The sequence below is a fragment of the Piliocolobus tephrosceles genome, chromosome 14 (genome assembly GCF_002776525.5).
Source record: "Piliocolobus tephrosceles isolate RC106 chromosome 14, ASM277652v3, whole genome shotgun sequence".
NCBI lineage: Eukaryota > Metazoa > Chordata > Mammalia > Primates > Cercopithecidae > Piliocolobus > Piliocolobus tephrosceles.
In genome coordinates, this window is record NC_045447.1 from 97,663,054 (window position 1) to 97,685,270 (window position 22,217).

The 22,217-nt window shown below is 39.9% G+C and overlaps 1 protein-coding gene across 6 annotated transcripts in view; it reads right to left on the minus strand.

Moving 5' to 3' along the window:
- Nucleotides 1-398: 398 nt before the first annotated feature.
- The window catches only part of KIF27 (kinesin family member 27), an 89,567-nt gene continuing 67,748 nt past the window's right edge, over nucleotides 399-22,217 (minus strand). For 2 of the 6 annotated variants that reach the window (XM_026448972.1, XM_026448977.1), the window contains 4 exons: nucleotides 18,975-19,181; nucleotides 15,768-15,966; nucleotides 8,358-8,522; nucleotides 399-3,011 (listed from right to left, as the gene is read on the minus strand). In XM_026448972.1, the coding sequence (XP_026304757.1) occupies nucleotides 2,527-3,011; nucleotides 8,358-8,522; nucleotides 15,768-15,966; nucleotides 18,975-19,181 (1,056 nt within the window). In that variant the 3' untranslated portion in view covers nucleotides 399-2,526. Of the gene's footprint in view, nucleotides 3,012-5,981; nucleotides 6,041-8,357; nucleotides 8,523-15,767; nucleotides 15,967-18,974; nucleotides 19,182-22,217 lie in introns of those variants that run through there. The other 4 variants (XM_026448973.1, XM_026448976.2, XM_026448975.1 and 1 more) reach the window with 4 other exon arrangements.

Consider the following 22,217-nt stretch of genomic DNA (forward strand, 5'->3'; position numbering starts at 1 on the left):
CTTGCTCTGTCGCCCGGACTGGAGTGCAGTGGCCGGATCTCAGCTCACCGCAAGCTCCGCCTCCCGGGTTTACGCCATTCTCCTGCCTCAGCCTCCCGAGTAGCTGAGACTACAGGCGCCCGCCACCTCGCCCAGCTAGTTTTTGTATTTTTAGTAGAGACGGGGTTTCACCGTGTTAGCCAGGATGGTCTCGATCTCCTGACCTCGTGATCCGCCCGTCTTGGCCTCCCAAAGTGCTGGGATTACAGGCTTGAGCCACCGCGCCCAGCCGACCATTATCTACTTCTATATCTATGTCTACATACAAATTGTATCTATATATACATTATAACTATATATCATTATGATATGAAATATATAATGAAATAATGTATAATGTATACCCTATATTTATATACAAGTATATATACACTATATATATATATATACACACACAAGTGTTTATATGCAAGTGTATATATATATAGATAATGGTAAAAGGTCAGTGCCTTCAGCAAAGCACAGCAATAATATATTTAAATAAATATGTATTTATTAATGAAGGTCCTAATTATAAATTCCTTGTAAGATTAAGTAATGTGCTATGCCTTAATTGGAAATAATTAATTTACACATACTAGTTTTACCTGTGGAAATACACATTTCCTTATATACTTGTATATATACAAGTGCGTGTATATATATATATAAAATATATATATATATAAATGGCAAAAGGTCAGTGCATTTATACATATTTATAATGTGTATGTTTTACCTTTGGTTTGTATGATTTATATTTATATATATGAATAGACATAAATTTATAAAAATGGAAGACTAGCTGGAAACCAGAATCTGACTTCAAACAGTCCCTGGTAAAAATAAAATTTCCCAGTTAGTTTGTAAATTAGGTTTTTGAAATTTAGAAAATAGTATCTCATTGGACCAATATTAAAAATTGTTTCATTCCCAGGTTAAGTCCACAGAAATCTATTTAATTTAAATAAATTTTAGTACCATGCTTAAGAGATAAACTATTTTCCTTTTTATAAGTTGGTTTTGTTTTGATTTGTTTCCTAAAGGAACTGGTTTTTAGCAAGGAGACCAAGAAGCTCTACTCCCTAGGGGCTAGCAATGAGAGAAAGGAAGCCTTAAGTCTTTGAGCACAGGGTGGCAGTTTGGGTCCTATGTGAGATGATCAAGTCCACAGCAACAGAGGGAAGGACAAAAGGAAAAGGTGTGTAGCAGCACTACATCAGAAAAAATGGATTCAGCAAGGAAGTGGGTGACTCTGAGTAAGCATCCATGTCAGGATGGTTTTGCTACAGCCCCCACCCAAACATTAATTAGTTTAAGAAACTCAACCTTGGTTGACAAGTGAAAGTTTGGAAAAGTAACAAAGAACAACTTAAGTAACAAAATAATTTCTCAGGTCATTACGATGGATGTTTCCTATAACTGAAAAATATGGTTAAAAAGTACAAGCTACATTTCATGGGTAAACTGTTTAGTTCTTAATTCCAAACTAAATTGTACATTATATAGTAAAATTTTGGCCAGAAAAACTTGGAGATTTTAGTAAAAATTTCATTGACATATTTACAGCCCCAATGTAGTTTGGCCAGTTTGTAAAGCCTGACTAAGGAGGTTGTAGAGAAAAATATCAGACTTAAGCCCATCAGATCATTAAAGATGCTTTGGCGAGACTTCAAGCTTTACAGACATACTCTGTATGACCGGAGATGTCATAACCAGTGTTCTTTCTCTTGAAATGTTACAATGCTTTAGTTTTATTCTATCATTTCCCTATTCCATGGAACAGCATCCACTTCTCCCAATTTTAGTAGCATAGTGAGAGATATATTGAGTGTATAGAGCAGGAAAGGCATGAAAACTTACATTGCATAATAGTAGTAAACAAAAAATATAACATTATAAATTTTTAAAAATCCAAAAAATTCCAGAAACAGTGAGCATGTTTAAAAAGTCAAGAGTGACCATTTCTGTGAACTCTGAGGACTGTAAATGAGCCTCAATCCATAAAGCTGAGAGGTTGTCTTAGCCCACATATGCAGCAGGTGACTCCCTCTGACAAAAGCAGTATTTAGCTGAATCTTTTAAAAATAAATAACAATATACTTGTATTTGAGAATAACAATAATATAGTTATACTGTAAAATACTTTTATAATATAATGTACATTTATATTATATAATAATACATACTTGAAAGATATTTTAGTCTATTATAAGTTTTATTCTTCAAATATGCCTGGAAAAACATTTAAGCGTATTTATAAATGTAAATATTTAAATATTATCAAGTATTGGGAAACATGTTTGATTACTATGGGAATATAAATTAAAACTCCCCAAGTGTTCTATAGAAGATGTACACATCTCTAGTATATAAAAGAATTAGAGATTCCTTCCTCCCCTTCTTCCTTTATTTTGAGGAAAGAGGTAGTAAAATTGAGCTTTAGTTTTTAACAGGTTAGAAAAAGGAATCTTTTTACATATCTACTAAAGTCCTATTATTAAATGTCTAAGTTTTTAAGTCACTTGGTTTCCTAGATACTTCGAAGGAATCAGCAGCCATTGATCCAACCCCAACTCCAAGACTGGAACGTCGCAATGATAGTTCCAAGGCGGAAATTTGACGTAATTCTTTTCGACACAGTTTTACCGGTGTAATACCATGAAGCTGTCCCACATTTCCCGCAACCAGAATTTGGGATGATAGTCGACTGTGAGATTTTGTAAACTGATTATCACCTATTTCTGTTTTATCCTCATGACTTAACATATGCCCACTGGGGGGTGCTAAAGAACTATGAATTGGAGGTAATTCTGGGATATCTTCCCAGAGCTTCTGAGGATTTGGCTGTGTTCTTAAGCTGCTTGGTGAACTGTCCCTTTCTCTTTCTCGTCCACTTAATTTCATACTTTCAGGTCTGGATGCCCATTTTAATTCTTCTGAAAGCATGCCTTCTTCTTCTGGGCTCAGGACTCCATCTCCAGCCTCATGATCTAAAAATAATCCCCAAACCAAAAAATTGGATATTATTTCCTCAAAATTAGGTATTTTAATCAAAACGTCTTAACATAAATACATTATCACCCAATATGCATAATGTTTTTCAACTTTTTTGTTAAATGACTTATTTTAGATGAACAGATGTGTGAATATATTTTTATTTCACTTATAGGCATCTTGCATGTGAATAACTCACAACTTTAATTCATGGAACAAAGTTGAGAAATAGTCTTTTGGGGGTTTGGTACTCCCTGGAAACATAAGAGTGCTTTGGGCGCCTCTTGTGCCTTTCCATGCTTGCCTTCTCTGCTGGTCTTGCTACTAGCGAATTCTAAATCATGGCCAAGTGATGCCAGCACTGGATAATATTGGCTCTGCCCCATATCTCGAGGGAAAACTCTGGGACTTGGCATTATATGTGTGGAAATCTGGTCTTGGTTGGCACTCCCAGCATGATAGCAGCTTTCTGTCTGAATGTACTATGGGGCGTGCACCACAATTTCTGTCATCAAAATGGAGATGAGAGAATATGACCTAGGTGATTAGAATTAGAGTGAAGCACCCCACTGGAATTAGAGTGAAGAGATCAAAGCTAGAGGTTCTTAAATCAAAGAATATCTAATATCAGGCCGGGCGCGGTGGCTCAAGCCTGTAATCCCAGCACTTTGGGAGGCCGAGACGGGCGGATCACGAGGTCAGGAGATCGAGACCATCCTGGCTAACACGGCGAAACCCCGTCTCTACTAAAAATACAAAAAAAAAAAAAAAAAAAAAACTAGCCGGGCGAGGTGGCGGGCGCCTGTAGTCTCAGCTACTCCAGAGGCTGAGGCAGGAGAATGGCGTAAACCCGGGAGGCGGAGCTTGCAGTGAGCTGAGATCCGGCCACTGCACTCCAGCCCAGGCGACAGAGCCAGACTCCGTCTCAAAAAAAAAAAAAAAAAAAGAATATCTAATATCAAAGACAAAAACTTGCTTAAGGGAAATGCATTATAGGTACTAGACCTAATATGATGAAACATGCCAACTTTAACATATTGATGCATGCTTAGTATACTTTTCATCCTGCGAAGACAAAGTTTTTCTTTTCTTTCTTTCTTTTTTTTTGAGATGGAGTCTTGCTCTGTTGCCCAGGCTGGAGTGCAGTGGCGTGATCTCGGCTCACTGCAAGCTCCGCCTCCCGGGTTCACGCCATTCTCCTGCCTCAGCCTCCCAAGTAGCTGGGACTACAGGTGCCCGCCACCACGCTGGCTAATTTTTTGTATTTTTAGTAGAGACGGGGTTTCACCGTGTTAGGTAGGATGGTCTTGATCTCCTGACCTCAGGTGATCCGCCCACCTTGGCCTCCCAAAGTGCTGGGATTAAGGCATGAGCCACCGTGCCTGGCCCAGTCCTGCAAAGACAAAGTTTTAAAACACAGGTTGCACACTGGCAACTCCCAAGCCAAATCTGGCCCAGAGGCATGTTTTGCTTGGCCTATAATGTTAGTAATACTTGACCCAAAATTTAAAAATTGAAAAGTTTCTTATAAAAATCTAGATTTACAGCTTTTCTAGAAAAGCTGTAAGAGTTAACAGTTTCTAAATTGCAACAACAGCTGGAACACAGTTGCCACTGACCATTTAGGTGACTGCTGCAGTCCCCACTGCTCACCCTGGCTTCCCTGGCTCAGGTAGGCATTCTAGTTTGTAACCCCTGGTTTAAAACATAACTCACTCTCTAGTTTTTAAAATTATCTCAAAATCAAATAACCTGAACTAGCAAATGATCTAGATCCTCGTACATGGAACTCATACAAAGTTGACCACAGACAGTGGCTCCCAGACTTTGCTGTACCTCAGAGTCACTGGGAAGCTTTTAAAAATGCTGCGCCCTAGCTGTATGCAATGGTTCATGCCTGTAGCCCCAGCTACTTGAGAGGCTGAGGTGGGAGGATTGCTCAAGCCCAGGAGTTTGAGGCTGCAGTGAGCCATGATTGTACCACTACACTCCAGCCTGGGCAACAGAGCGAGACCCCAGCTCTAAAAAAAAAAAAAAAAAAAAAAAAAAAATTCCTGCTCCCCAGATGACAGTATCTGGGGGAAGGAGTAAGACATCTTATTTTCAAAAGATCATAAGAAAAGAGGCTGATTTGTGAGGCTTACTCCAAAGCCCACTTGGATTCTTCACAAGAAAATTTCCCTCTTCCAGAATTTTATAATTGAGGGAACCAACTAGGGAAAGATTAATTTGCCCAAGGTCAGACAACTAGTCAAAGAAGTAAGGATTCCAACCCAGATCTTTTGACTCTATTATCCTTACACATAGTTGTATAGTGATTTAAATTGATACGAGGATAGGTTTAAATATAAATAGAGAGAATGCAGGTTCATATAAAACTGATTTTATCCTCATGTTAGAAAACATATACACTGTAACATAGGATGACCATCAAGTGACCCAAGATATTTTAGTCAAAAGATGAATTTTTCTGCAATCTGAAAATGCCAAAAATATTCAAAGAAAATGTAAGTCTTGGGGAGGGGGGAGGAGGGAGGGATGGCATTGGGAGTTACACCTGATATAAATGATAAATTGATGGGTGCTGACGAGTTGATGGGTGCAGCACACCAACATGGCACAAGTATACATATGTAACAAACCTGCACGTTATGCACATGTACCCTAGAACTTATAGTATAATAATAATAAAAATAAAAATAAATAAAGACTTCCAAAAAAAAAAAAAAAGAAAGAAAATGTAAGTCTTGTAGACAGTCTTCTATCAAAACCCACTGAACCGTCAGGCACAGCGGCTCACGCCTGTAATCCCAGCACTTTGGGAGGCCGAGGCTGGTAGATCACCTGAGGTCAGGGGTGCGAGACCAGCCTGGCCGAAATGGTCTCTACTAAAAATACAAAAGATTAGCCGGGCCTGGTGATGGCGCCTGCAATCCCAGTTACTCGGGGGGCTGAGGCAGGAGAATCGCTTGAATCCGGGAGGTGGAGGTTGCAGTGAGCTGAGATAGCGCCAGTGTACTTCAGCCTGGGTAACAAGAATGAAACTCCATCTCAAAAACAAAAAACAAACAAACAAAAAACACTGCACCAAATACCAAGATAGTTATTTATTAACTAGGATACTGATTATTAAGCATGTAAAACATTTTCTGGAACTCAGAGTTGTATATAAATTGCTACATTTTATAATTCAAACAAACCTTGTTTCATGTCATTATATTAGAGTAGCATTTATGAGCTAGGATATAGTGTAAATAAACTATATCCCCAATATAGTTGCAACTGTATATTTTAAAGCATGGGGAAAATATGAAAAGAATTATGCTCAAATGTGGGTAGGATTATAACTGACTTTTTTCATTTTCAGATTTTTCTATAATGACTATACATTACTTTTTATAGCCAAAAATAGAAGTATTTTAAATGTTTCTAGGTAGAATAGCAAATTAGCTGAAATAGTATCTCCAACGTTATTATCAAGACTAGACTCCTTGGGTTAGTTGGTCAGAACAGTGTTATTCTCATTGTACACCTCTCCAAAATTAACTATGTTTTAGATTTGTGTGTTTGGTTAAAGAGCAGGATGAAGATCTAGATTTCTTAAACCTGTATATCACATTGTCATTTTAAAGAAATGTCTAGTAGACTCAGTGGCATAAACATGGGCCATTTACAAGCTAGATGTCTAATATCAGATACCTCAAATTTGACAGTAGACTTTTTTTAAAAGCTAAAGTGGTCTTATGTTGATTATTCTGTTTCTTACTTGATACCTGTTTACTTTTTAATTTTTGGCAAGTAATGTTTCAAGTTAAAAGTTTTAGCTATATATAGCCGGCAGTATTTCAAATAAATCAGTTATATTGGTAAGCACCTCTGTATTACTATACTGAGAATCAGAAAGTATAATCTCTTTGGCAGGATTTGTATGTTTGTATCACATCTTTATCCTAAGGCAACTTTTATCCTGGAATACTGAACCAGCAGTCAGAAGATGAGCGACAGCACTGACTATGTTATAGTTATTGTTCTGTCCACAAGTCACTTGCCTTCTCTAAGCGTCAGTGGCTTCATCTGAAAATGGAGTTAGCAGACCTCAGCCTATCCTGAGTTTGGGGGCTAAAAGGAATTATTTTTGAAAATGTCTATACATGATAAACGTCACAAATATAAGTTAGCATTTTTTTGAGACAAGAGTTTCGCTCTTGTTGCCCAGGTTGGAGTGCAATGGCGTGATCTCGGCTCACTGCAACCTCAGCCTTCCAGGTTCAAGTGATTCCCCTGCCTCAGCCTCGTAAGTATCTGGGATTACAGGCACGCACCACCACGCCCAGCTAATTTTGTATTTTTTAATAGAGACGGGGTTTCACCATGTTGGTCAGGTTGGTCTTGAACTCCTGACCTCCAGTGATCCGCCCACCTTGGCCTCCCAAAGTGCTGGGATTACAGGCGTGAGCCACCGCATCTGACCAATTCTACTTCTATTACATATTCAGCATGTATCACTTCATTGCTCATCCATATTATTTTTCACTGGTCTTCTTACATCTTGTGTGCCCATCTTTAAGTAGTTTTCTTTCCAGGTAAAAAATAAGTGTGTGCCTAAAAGATTTTAAAGTCAACTTTTCATAAACCATACTTAAATTACTGAAGTTATTAGAATTATTAGAAATTATTAGCTAATTCTTTTATACAATGTAGACTTTATTATTTTAGAAATATTGATTCCTCTCTATTCAGCTATCTTAAAGAGGGTATATTTTAATCATAGCAACATATTATCTTCATAGTATTTTTTACTTTTGCAAAGTATACTATTTTGTCATATGTTATTTCATTTAGGAATGCACTAAAGCTACATATCTACATATAATTATACAAGGAAACATCTTTGTCTTAAAAATAGGTTCTATTATATTTTTTAATTTCCAGGGGTCATGATATATAAAAAGACCTGATTTATCTTAAAAATACATACTTTTACTCTTATCTACCTTACAACTTTTTAAATGATATCAGAAGGCTAATTTACTATAAAATAGGAAAACAACAGCTATGTTAGATTATAGAGTTAATGTAGGGAGTAAATGAGTTAAGGTCTACAAGCAACTGGCACATGGCAGACAATCAATAATTGATCATTTCCTTTGCATCTATAAATTTGTTCATTCATTCACGTCTCATGTGGTTCTATCTTAGGCAACGATTTTTGTTTACAGAGACAAACAGAAGTATCAATCCTAAGTAACCCAATCAATTGATAAAGGCTACACTACAAAGCTGGCATGACTTCACCAAATGCTAGAGAAACAGTGTTAGAGTGACAACACTAGAAGTCTTACACTCTGATGGTGCTAGTTGCCGCCGAATTGCTTCCCCTACCAGTTCCTTAAGTTTCTTCTTAAGATCCCGGCTGGTTTTCTTATAGAAATAAAGATCTTTTTCCAACTGCTGGATTTTATCTTCATATGTTTTGAAAGTTTCCATAATGCCTTCTCCATCTTGTTCTATACAACAAAAATTTGCATTTAAAATAAGTTTTAAATAAATGATGCAAAATTATGTTTTTGTTTGAGACAGAGTTTCACACTGTCGCCCAAGCGGGAGTGCTGTGGCGCGAGCTGCTCGGCTCACTGCCAGTTCCGCCTCTCGGGTTCACACCATTCTCCTACCTCAGCCTCCCGAGTAGCTGGGACTACAGGTGCCTGGCACCACGCCCAGCTAATTTTTTTGTATTTTTAGTAGAGACAGGGGTTTCACCGTGTTAGCCAGGATGGTCTCGATCTCCTGACCTCGTGATCCGCCTGCCTCGGCTTCCCAAACTGCTGGGATTACAGACATGAGCCACCGTGCCCGGTTGCAAAATTATGTTTTAACACAGCCCCTGGACTATATAAGCATGTTACACATATCTGTTACCTGAATGGGTTTGTTTTCAGCCACAATTTGGATTTTTCTGCCTGCAAAATTTTCCAAAGTAGGACTGAGCCCTTAGTCCCCTCAATTCTACCCCCTACCAACCCTCACACTTTCATAAGAATTTTTTTGCAGTAGCTACCAACTAGACCTATCCTTAGAACACCAGAAGTAAGGTGTTTTCTATAAAAAGTTCATGTTTGGAACTCTGTTCATTGGCTGCTTTAGTATCTTCTGTAAAGTTTATATCAGGAACTGTGGTTATATAAAAAATCATACGACTAGGATTTATAGGCCCAAGAAATATACAACGAAAACCCCCACAAAAACAAAGACCTGTTAAAAGAGGTCATAAAGATTACATCACAAAGGAAAACACCACAGAAAAAGAAGAGAGAATATAATCCAGCATAAAGTTCTAGTTTATGCCATAATATAACTTAAAGTTTCTAAACTTTAAGTTTACAGGTAATAAAGTTTAGAAACTTTATTAATATTTTCATTAATATTTATGAATATCTAACATTGTCTCCGCTGGGTTATGCTCTTGAACCAGTGAAATCCAGTTTACTAACCTTCAGAAAAAATGTAATTTCAGACCTACTGTCTCCTACTGGCATATTTATAAAATGATCCTACTGGTTTGTGATTTTCTTTGGTTACAATTGGCTGTTTTATAGAATTTTGTTTAAGTATATTTGTATATTTTAAATTAGTCCATCATGTTGTTTTAAAAAATACTTAAAATGAATGAGATCATAAATCAGAATCCCCATAAAGTATGTCATGTAAATCAACTTAATTTTATGTCTGATATTCAGTTTAAATTAGAAAATTCATGAATTGTTAACACTGTCAGTTATAACTTTTAAATTTTTCTAATTTTCTATTACTATTTTTTCTATTTTCTATTTTCTATTACTATTATTTTTGAGACAGTGTCTCACCCTGTTGCCCAGGTTAGTGTAGTGGTGCAATCATGGCTCACTACAGCTTCAACCTCCTGGGTTCAAATAATCTTCCCACCTCAGCCTCCGGGGTAGTGGGACCACAGGCACACGCCACCATACCTGGTTTAATTTTTTAAATTTTTGGTAGAGATGGTGTGATGGTTACTACTGAGTGTCAACTTGATTGGACTGAAAGATGTCAGGTATTGATGCCAAGTATTGACTGTGTCTGTGAGGGTGTTGCCAAAGGAGGTTAACATTTGAGTCAGTGGGCTGGGGAAGGCACATCCACCCTTAAGCTGGTGGGAACTATCTAATCAGCTGCCAGCGAATATAAAGCAGGCAGAAAAACATAAAACGGCGAGACTGACCTAGCCTCCCAGCCTACATCTTTCTCCATGCTGGATGCTTCCTGTCCTTGAACATCAGACTCCAGGCTCTTCAGTTTCGAGACTCAGACTGGCTCTCCTTGCTCCTCAAGCTTCCAGACAGCCTACCATGCGACCTTGTGATTGTGTAAGTTAATAATAAACTCTCCTTTATATATATATGTAGACAGATATATTTATATATATAGATATATTTATATAGATATCTGTATATATTTATATAGTTATCTATATCTATCTATATAGATATATGTCTTCTATTAGTTCTGTCCCTTGTCCCTCTAGAGAACCCTGACTAATACAGGTTTTGGTACCAGGAGTGGTTCTAGAGGAACAGAATATTAAGGATGGAGTTCTTTTGTTGGTTTTGGGGTTTCTGGAGTTGGCTGCTTAATCTGATTAGACCCAAAAACGCTAAGGACTCTACTCCTAATAGTATGGAGAACACTGATAGTCCTTGGCATGAACTGTTTAGGGAATTATGCAAAATAAATGCATTTGACACTCCTGATTCACTGCTCATGAGAGGCAAGGAGTTTAGTGACTCTATGTGTAATAAATTTGACCATATGTGGAGAACCAAGGAACATAATGAAGCTGGTTGGTTGCTCCTAAGTTCAGTGGACAAAGTGATAAAAGAAAATGATGAACTCTTCTACCTCAGTAAAATTTCTAGGGGTCCAATGGTGTGGGGTCTGTCGAGATATTCCTTCTAACGTGAAGGATACGTTTCTGCATTTGGCCCTTTCTACAACCAAGAAAAGAGGCACAACGCCTAGTGGGCCTATTTGGATTTTGAAGGCAGCACATTCCTCATTTGGGTGTGTTACTCTCGCCCATTTATTGAGTGACCTGAAAGGCTGCCAGTTTTGAATGGTGTCCAGAAGAGGAGAAGCCTCTGCAATAGGTCCAGGCTGCTGTGCAAGCTCCCTGCCACTTGGGCCATATGACCCAGCAGATCCAATTGTGCTTCGGGTGTCAGTGGCACACAGGGATGCTGTTTGGAGCCTCTGGCAGGTCCCCATAGGTGAATCACAGCAGAGGCTTCTAGGATTTTGGAGCAAGGCCCTGCCATCTTCTGCAGATAACTACTACTCTTTTGAGAGACAGCTCTTGGCCTGTTACTGGGCTTTGGTGGAAACTGAATGTTTGACTATGGGTCATCAAGTCACCATGTGACCTGAACTGCTCATCATGAACGGGGTGCTTTCTGACCTATCTAGCTATAAAGTGGGTCGTGCACAGCAGCATTCCATCGTCAAATAGAAATGCTATATATGTGATCAGGCTCAAGCAGGTCCTGAAGGCATAAGTTACATGAGGAAGTGGCACAAATGCCCATGGTCTCCACTCACCACCCTGCCTTCTCTCCCCAGCCTGCACCAATGGCCTCATGGGGAGTTTCCTATGACCAGTTGACAGAGGAAGAGAAGACTAGGGCCTGGTTCACAGATGGTTCTGCACAATATGCAGGCACCACCTGAAAGTGGACAGCTACGGCACTACAGCCCCTTTCTAGGACATACCTGAAGGACACCAGTGAAGGGAGATCTTCCCAGTGGGCAGAAATTTGAGCAGTGCACCTGGTTGTGCACTTTGCATGGAAGAAGAAATGGCCAGATATGCGGTTACATACTGATTCATGGGCTGTAGCCAGTGGTTTGGCTGGATGGTCAGAGACTTGGAAGAAGCATGATTGGAAAACTGGTGACAATTTTGGGGAAGAGATATGTGGATGGACCTCTCTGAGTAGTCAAAAACTGTGAAGATATTTGTATCCCATGAGTGTTCACCAACGGGTGACCTCAGCAGACGAGGATTTTAATAATCAAGCAGATACGATAACCCATTTTGTGGACACCACTCAGCCTCTTTCCCCAGCCACCCCTTTCATTGCCCAATGGGCCCATGAACAAAGTGGCCATGGTGGCAGGGATGTGGGCTCAGCAACATGGACTTCCACTCACCAAGGCTGACCTGGCTACAGCCACTGCTGAGTGCCCAATTTGCCAGCAGCAGAGACCAACACTGAGCCCTCAATATGGCACCATTCCTCAGGGTGATCAGCCAGCTACCTGGTGGCAGATTGATTATATTGGACCTCTTCTGTCATGGAAAGGGCAGAGGTTTGTCCTCACTGGAACAGACACTTAACTCTGGATGTGGGTTTGCCTATCCTGCATGCAATGCTTCTGCCAAGATTACCATCCGTGGACTCACAGAATGCCTTATCCACTGTCATGGTATTCCACACAGCATTGCCTCTGACCAAGTCACTCACTTCATGGCTAAAGAAGTGCGGCAGTGGGCTCATGCTCGTGGGATTCACTGGTCATTCACAGGATGAAGGTCCCTATCATCCTGAAGCAGCTAGATTGACAGAATGGTGGAATGGCCTTTTGAAGTCACAATTACAATGCCAACTAGATGATAATACTTTGCAGGGCTGGGACAAAGTTCTCCAGAAGGCCGTATATGCTCTGCATCAGCATCCAGTATATGATATTGTTTCTCCCATAGCCAGGATTCACGGGTCCAGGGACCAAGGGGTGGAAGTGGAAGTGGCACCACCCACCATCACCCCTAATGATCCACTAGCAACATTTTTGCTTTCTGTTCCCGCAGCATTACGTTCTGCTGGCCTAGAGGTCTTTGTTCCAGAGGAAGGAACACAGACACCAGGAGACACACAATTAAAAGTTAAGACTGCCACCTGGACACTTTGGGCTCCACCTACCTTTAAGTCAACAGGCTAAGAAGGGAGTTACAGTGTTGGCTGGGTGACCTGGACTATCAAGATGAAATCAGTTTACTACTCCATAACAGAAGTAAGGAAGAGTATGCACGAAATACAGGAGATCTATTAGGGCATCGCTTAATATTACCATGCTCTGTGATTAAGGTCAATGGGAAACTACAACAGCCCAATCCAGTCAGGACTACAAATGGTCCAGACCCTTCAGGAATGAAGGGTTGGGTCACTCCACTAGGAAAAAACCCCACAACCTGCTGAGGTGTTTGCTGAAGGCAAAGGGAATACAGAATGGGTAGCAGAAGAAGGCAGTCATCAATACCAGCTATGACCACGTGACCAGCCGCAGAAATGAGGACTGTAACTATCATATTTCCTCCTTATTTTGTTAAAAACATGTTTGTGCATGTATACACTTGTACGAAGAAAATATCTTCATTTTATTTCCTTTTCCTTTATCACGTGACGTAAGATTTATTGACTTCACATCAGCATTTAAGTATTGTTAACTTTATGTAATAGCATCTGGGTTGGGGATTGGTGCATTTCCAGTTGTATGAAGGACAGCTGTATTGTGTTAGGTGTAATTATAACCTTATTATTGTCTTTATTTGAAGATTGTGTATGATCTCAGGAGATGTGTATACATGAGCTCAAGTTGACAAGGGATGGACTTGTGATGGTTAATACTGTCAACTTGATTGGATTGAAGGATGCAAAGTATTGATCCTGGGTGTGTCTGTGAGGGTGTGGCCAAAGGAGGTTAACATTTGAGTCAGTGGGCTGGGGAAGGCAGATCCAACCTTAATCTGGTGCACCATCTAATCAGCTGCCAATGAATATAAAGCAGGCAGAAAAACATAAGAAGGTGAGACTGGCCTAGCCTCCCAGCCTATATCTTTCTCCCATGCTGAATGCGTCCTGTCCTCGAACATCAGACTCCAAGTTCTTTAGTTTTGAGACTTGGGCTGGCTTCCTAGGTCCTCAAGCTTGCAGACAGCCTATTGTGGGACCTTGTGATTGTGTAAGTCAATACAATAATAAACTCCCCTTTACATTTATATATATATATGTCCTATATATATCCTATATATTTTATGTATCTTATATATCTCATATGTGTGTGTGTGTGTGTGTGTATATATATATATCATATTCTGTCCCTTTAGAGATCCTTGATTAATACAGATGGGGTCCTACTATGGTGCCCAGGCTGCTTTCAAGTAAGCCTCCCACCACAACCTTCCAAAATGCTCATATTAGTTCTGTCCCTTTAGAGATCCTTGATTAATACAGATGGGGTCCTACTATGGTGCCCAGGCTGCTTTCAAGTAAGCCTCCCACCACAACCTTCCAAAATGCTGGGATTATAGGCATGAGCCACTGCACCCAGCCACAACTTTGTTATGAACAATTTGTACAGCTATAGAAATGAACGACTTTTTTACTTTTTTTTTTTTTGAGACAGGGTCTTACTCTGTCACCCAGGCTGGAGTGCAGTGGTGTGACCACAGCCACTGCAGGCCCAACCTCTGGGACTCAGGTGATCCTCCCAGCCCAGCCTCCCAAGTAGCTGGGACTACAGGCGCGTGCCACCACGCTTGGCTAGTTGTTTGTATTTTTTGTAGAGTTTTGTAGTTTTGTATTTTTTGTTTCACCATGTTGTCCAGGATGGTCTCGAATTTCTGGGCTCAAACGATCCTCTTCACTCAGCCTCCCAAAGTGCTGGGATTACAGGGATGAGCCACCGTGTTTGGCCAAGTTTTTATATATATTCTTATTTGGCCATAGCATGAACTTTTGTGGTATAATCCCAGTCACTTTTAAAAATATTAAAATATCAGTTTCAGAACTAAACTAAGGTAAGGAGAGCATGTTTGAATGTAATGATGTGTGAGATCTTGCAAGGAAATTGTCATTAGGCAACTGGTTGCTAATTAACCAGTGACAGAATTAACTTAGAGGCAAATTGCCTCAACACTCAAATTCACAGATTTTTCCAGTTTTCTGCTTCCTCAGGTTGCTTCTTCCAGATCCCTTTTGATCTATTTTCAGCTATGGGTTTATGAGAATCAAGACTAAGCAGCCTGAACTGAAGGAGTAACAGTATCACCTAACAATGATTTTGTTGCCATAGTAGCTGTTTGTATACTGGCCATATGCCTAGGTAAAATGAGGCCAGATCACTCTGAGAGTTTTCTATCAGAATTGGTGGTGAACTACTGCTCACTGATAATGGTACGTGCCCATCAATGGCAGTATAATTTTGACCCAAGATATAACTTTAATGCATAAAATTTTATAATTAACTGACAATTATAACCAGAAATATAACTAGGAATATGACAGAACCTATCACTTTAATTTTGTGAGTGGAAAATAACTTAAATATGATAGTATTATATCCCTGGGAAATAAAAAAAATTCAACTGTATACCAAAAAGCCTGAATTAATCCCACATTTCTACATAAAGACTAGACCAACAACAAGCTGACAGGATTGTAGCAGTTCTTATGTGCATACTGGAGGCAGGCAGAAGGGATGGCATTCCAAGCACGAATAGCCCTACAACAAAGTCAACTGTCCCAAAATGCAGCAACCAAAGCATGTAAAGCCCAAAAACTTAGACAAGTAGCAACTATTTAAACATGTTAAGCTTTTAAGTGATCAAATTCTGTCCTGTCTTCCTTCAGTACCCCCACCTACACATCGACTTTACCTAACTGTCAAAAAGGGGAAGTTACCTTTGAAATGATGTAACAGCAACTGCATCTTTTGTTCATGTTCCTTTTGCTGGAGGGTCAGTCTTCGGTCACACTGCAATTTTAGATGGTCCAATGCAGATTCTAATTCACGAACCATATTATCCCGTTCCAGAACTTTCATTTTCATTTCTTCATTATATAACTGTTGTTTCCGTTCAGCTTCTCGCAAATTCACCACCTAGCAAATACGTATTTTGACCTGTGAAGTGTGTCTTAGATAAGCTAATGTAATAATCTACTTTTCTTAGGCTACTTAAAGATCAACTTCCTTAATCTCCATAGTGTAAATGATTCCTGCCAGGTATTGGGTCCTTAGGCAAATGCTTTGCAACATATTCACAAAACAACCTAACAGCCTTTTGAATTTGTTGGAATTCAGGCTAGGCACGGTGGCTCATGCCTGTAATCCCAGCACTTTGGGAGGCTGAGGTGGGAGTTTGAGACCAACCTGACCAACATGGTAAAACCCCATCTCTACTAAAAAAAAAATACAAAATTAGCTGGGTGTGGTGGTGCACGCCGGTAATCCCAGCTACTTGGGAGGCTGAAGCAGGAGAATGGCTTAAACCCGGGAGGCGGAGGTTGCAGTGGGGCCAAGATCGCCCCATTGCACTCCAGCCTGGGTGACAAGAGCAAAACTCCATCTCAAAAAAAAAAAAAAAAAAGAATTTGTTGGAATTCTGAATTGATGACACTTCCTATTACTTTTTTTTTTTTTGATATGGAGTTCGTTCTATTGCCCAGGCTGGAGTGCAGTGGCACGATCTCGGCTCACTGTAAGCTCTGCCTCCCAGGTTCACGCCATTCTCCTGCCTCAGCCTCCCAAGTAGCTGGGACTACAGGCGGCCGCCACCACGCCCAGCTAATTTTTGTGTTTTTTAGTAGAGACGGGGTTTCACCATGTTAGCCAGGATAGTCTGGATCTCCTGACCTCGTAATCCACCTGCCTCAGCCTCCCAAAGTGTTGGGATTACAGGCGTGACCCACCGCACCTGGCCAACCCTTTCATTTTTAATGTACTGTTACTCTAATAATCACCCTTCCATAATTGCTTAAATGTAATCTATGTGGTTTACATTTAATAATTCTGTAACTTTATTTCTCTAGTCTAAGTGGATAGTGAGAGGGTAAAGATTCTTGAAACATCTAGACAATTCCAAGTTTAAACTCCAGAATGGATGTTATAAATAAGTGACAGTTTGGGTGTTTAGTTGTTGTTGTTGTTAAGATGGAGTCTCACTCTGTCACCTCAGGTTGGAGTGCAGTGGTGTAATCATAGTTCACTGCAGCTTCCAACTCCTGAGATCAAGTGGTCCTCTCATCTCAGCCTTCCACATAGCTGGGAGCACAAGTACATGCCATCATGCCTGGCTAATTTTTTTAAAAATCGTTTTCATAGAGACAGGGTCTCACTATGTTGCCCAAGCTGGTCTTGAATTCCTGGCCTCAAGTGATCCTCCTGCCTTGGTGTCCCAAAGCACTGGGATCCTCCTGCCTCAGTGTCCCAAAGCCACCACACCCAGCCATGTTATGCATTTTGTCTACTGGATTCTTCCCTGCTGATGTGAAGTAAAAATACTTCAGACAATGTCTACATCACAGAACTTGTTAATTATCTAATGACCTCTCCAGAAAAATAATCGTTAATACAAGGGTTCCCAGGATCAGAAAATCCACTGACCTTAGCCAGGTGGCCTTGCTTTAAGAGTAGCACAAGGGCCAGGTGCGGTGGCTCACACCTGTAATCCCAGCACTTTGGGAGGCCGAGGTGGGAGGATCACGAGGTCAGGAGTTCAAGACCAGCCTGGCCAACATGGTGAAACCCAATCTCTACTAAAAATACAAACATTAGCCGGGCATGGTAGCACATGCCTGTAATCCTAGCTACTCAGGAGGCTGAGGCAGGAGAATTGCTTGAACCTAGAAGGCGGAGGTTGCAGTGAGCCGAGATCACACCAGCCTGGACAACCAGAGTGAGACTCCGTCTCAGGGGAAAAAAAAAAAAGGGCAGCATAAAGAGTTATCTGTATCAAAGGACTCCACCATCTTTCTACCCTCCAAACATGCAACAATAGGATGCAATCTCATCAATAACAGTAACAGTAGCTTAATACTGATGATGATTATCCAAGAGGAGGCTGTGCATAACATTTTTCATTTTTCTTCCTTATTTTACAGAATTATAATTTTAATTTTTTGGAGACAGGTTGTTGCTCTGTTGCCCCAGGCTGAAGTGCAGTAATGATCATAGCTCACTACAAACTCAAATTCCTGGGCTCGTGTGATCCTCCTGCCTCAGCCTCCCAACTATCTAGGACTACAGGTGTATGCTACCACACCCAGCTAATTCTGGTATTTTTTGTAGAGACAGGATCTCAAATTCTGGGCTCAAATGATTCTCTTGACTCAGCCTCCCAAAGTGCTGGGATTACAGGCATGAGCCACTGCGCCTGGCCTTAGGACTTACTTTTAATATATCAGTGTTTCATTTTTCATTAATTGTCAGATATTCCCATAAATGGAATGTACTTTTCAGAGAAAAGAGTTATCTCATTGTTTAACACTTCATAATATATATCTTAAGTGGAAAAGACATTAGAGAAAAGATGGATATAGTTCTCAATGCTATGAAACATCTCTGGATCAGAAAATGATTTAATCTGTAAAAAATACAACATTTTAATTGATTTACGCACATTCAGGTTAATTAAAATCTATTATTATCTTTGCCACTGATACACCACTTCATCTTCATTTCAACTAATACATTACGAGAAAGTACACATTCCTCTACCCTACAGCAATGAAAGAAAGGGAATCAAAACTTGGAGGGCCCTTGATTTTTATGAGTGCCAGGTAGAAACATCCAAATCTAGAAAACATCCAAGAAATAATGAGCAAGGAATATAACTTAAATTCTTTGGTTTTAAAAACTTTCAAAAAGGACTTCTTTTGAAAGGCCCTCGAACTTGAAGAACCTCACAAAGTTAGGCCTATATATTTGGATAATCACAAAGCTTTCAGATGACAACATTTAGTTCTATAAAGAGAAATCATGCTTAAATTTGTAGTTGCACCATCAAATCTTTGAGTCTTTCAATTTCTTTAAAAATTCAAAATAAATGTAGGATATAAGCATCTTGACCCATCTTTATAAGAAAAATATTCTGACCCTCAAAAACAAACCTTATTGAAATATCTGAAAAGAATAGCTCTAATCTCAACAGGACTCAGGGAAACTATTTGTTCCAAGACATTTGCTTCACTACGAGAGAGGTTATGGAATGATGCTCTAAGTGAGTTCCGGCGATGCTGGATACTTTCATTCTTATATTCAATTGCAGCTTCCAAAGCTTCAATCCCTTCTTCAAGTTGGAAAAGAACATGTTCTTCCTAGATATAACAGAAATCACTCGTTTTAAATGAAATAGTATGACTTTGTCATATACTCAGATCCTACCAAACTATTTGAGTCTAATGGACATTACCACTCTTTTACTAGATTTTAAGAAAATGTTTTTTGAGTGCTTGCTATACCACATAATGTATTGTGTGTATACATGTGTGTAGACACACACACACACACAACATATTAACATAATCATTAAGCCCTCACAATAAACCTAATGGAATGAAATGGAAAAGACAGAAGTTTAGGTGAGTTCTGAAATGTTCCAAGGTCATACAACAAATGCTGATCATCTAATCCAAGGAATATACTTGAACAAAGCCTAAGCCCACAGGATTAGCAGTATTGTCATGTATCTCCTCCATAACCCCTAAAGTGCGTATTATGTGTCAATATTTCCACTAGTGAGATCCAGAGATTACTGTTGTCCCTTCAATGATCTATCAAAACAATATACTGCCTAGAGGGAATAACTTACTCTAAATATTTAGAATAAGTTATTAAGAACTAGAAATTTTAAAAAGCACAATATGGCATTAAAAAGTAGTGAGGATTTAAGTATCTCATATTTCATAAGATTCCTATGAAATGTTATTAGAAGGAAAATGTAGGCGTTAAAAATAGGGCAGCGTGGCCGGGCGCGGTGGCTCAAGCCTGTAATCCCAGCACTTTGGGAGGCCGAGACGGGCGGATCACGAGGTCAGGAGATCGAGACCATCCTGGCTAATACGGTGAAACCCCGTCTCTACTAAAAAATACAAAAAACTAGCCGGGCGAGGTGGCGGGCGCCTGTAGTCCCAGCTACTTGGGAGGCTGAGGCAGGAGAATGGCGTAAACCCAGGGGGCGGAGCTTGCAGTGAGCTGAGATCCGGCCACTGCACTCCAGCCTGGGCGACAGAGCCAGACTCCGTCTCCCAAAAAAAAAAAAAAAAAATAGGGCAGCATAGTATGTTTTCACATACTAGAGAAGATTGATGAATCCCTGTCGGAAAACCTACAAGTTTTTTTCTTTTCTTTTTTTTTTTTTTTGGACACAGGGTCTCACTGTTGCCCAGGCTGAACTCAAACTCTTGGGCTCAAGCGAACCTCCTACCTTGCCCTCCTGAGTAGCTGGGACTACAGGCACACACCACCATGCCCAGCTCTTCCAGTTCTTTGAACTATCCAAATACATGTTATGTTGGTGATACAAAGCTCTGGCAAGGAATTACCTCAGATTGGTGAGACTTGGATATATGTTTCCATATGCCTATACCTATTGTGGAGGCCACCTCAATAAGTTCCTGTGGCAGACTGTCTTGTCCATCTGTACACCCTTATTGCCCAGCACAGTACCTATCATATAGTTTGAACTCAATATCTGTTGACTTAAGAAAGAGAAGAAAAAAATTTTTCATGTGTCCTTGGTTACAGGACCCATGTTATTTCTCTCCACTCCTCCCCCTAATACCCCAAAGGAAAATAATGTGAATATTTCTTTTTTTTTTTCTTTCTTTCTGAGACAGGGTCGTGGTGGGATCTCAGCTCACTGCAACCTCCACCTCTTGGGTTTAAGGATTTAAGCAATTCTCCTGCCTCAGCCTCCCAAGTAGCTGGGATTATAGGTGCATGCCATCACAACTAGCTAATTTTTGTATTTTCAGTTGAGAAGGGGTTTCACCACGTTGGCCAGGCTGGTCTTGTAACTCCTGACTTCAGGTGATCTGCCTGCCTCAGCCTCCCAACGTGATGGGATTATAGGCGTGAGCCACCATGCCTGGCCAATAGTGTGAATATTTCTGATCTACCTAAAGAAAAATGCTCATCAGCCATTCTATTTCTCTGTGCAATCACTAACCATATGGAATTTGATAGTTTGATAATTGCTTCATAAGGAACAAAATAATATTCACCTTTTCAAGAAAAAAAAAACCCTTAAATACTAAAATGTACTTAGGTGAACAAGTAAGAGGAGCCACAAACAAAAGTGAATTATCCAAAATAGAGTAAGTCCTTATCATCAATAGGTTCTTGGAAACTGTGACTTTAAGAGAAACAATATATAATGCAACAATTTTTTTTTTCCTATTAACTTCATAACAAAAGCAACTATGTTGAAGAAAAACAATGTAATTTGAGGACCTGATGTACATGATGTCTCTTAAAATCACAATTTCCAAGAACCTATCCACAATGTTCAGTAAGGACTTTACTTGACTTCTGAATTCATACTGTGACTATATTTTATCAAAAACAAATGTGAAGAGTTTGCCTTTATACATGGCTGAGGACAATTTCATATAAATTCAGTTTCTATGGTTTTGGATCTAAGTTAAGGAAGTACTGAGATAATATAAAGTAGTATGAATATAGAAACCCAAGGACAGCCCGCTCCAGTGAGGCTGCAGCATATCAATGTTTGTAGTTCCCTCTAACTCAGCAATAGGTGTAGGTTGACAAGATACGTGGCAATGGGAAACTATCCTGGGATGAAAAATTTGTCACAATACAAACACAGGTTATCAAGAGTTGACTGTTTTATGATAGGGCACTGCTTTTCAACTTTAATGTGTACCGAGGAGCTCGCTAGAATTCAGAATCTGATCCAGCAAGTCCAATTGGGGCCTGAGGATCTGCATTTCTAACAAGATCCCAAGTGATGCTGTTGCTGCTGGTCCAGAGACCAAGTAAAATGAAACAAAAAACTAATGATAACTTTTAAGCAAGCACTGCATAGATTTCTCTATAAATTATATGTTCTCAGCAGGGTGTGGTGGCTCATGCCTGTAAACCCAGCACTTTGGGAGGCTGAGGCGGGTGGATCACTTGAGGTCAGGAGTTCAGACCAGCCTGACCAACATAGCAAAACCTCGTCTCTACTAAAAATACAAAAATTAGGCTGGGCGCGGTGGTCAGGAGATCAAGACCATCTTGGTCAATGTGGTGAAACCCCATCTCTACTAAAATACAAAAAATTAGCCAGGCGTGATGGCATGTGCCTATAATCCCAGCTACTTGGGAGATTGCAACAGGGGAACTGC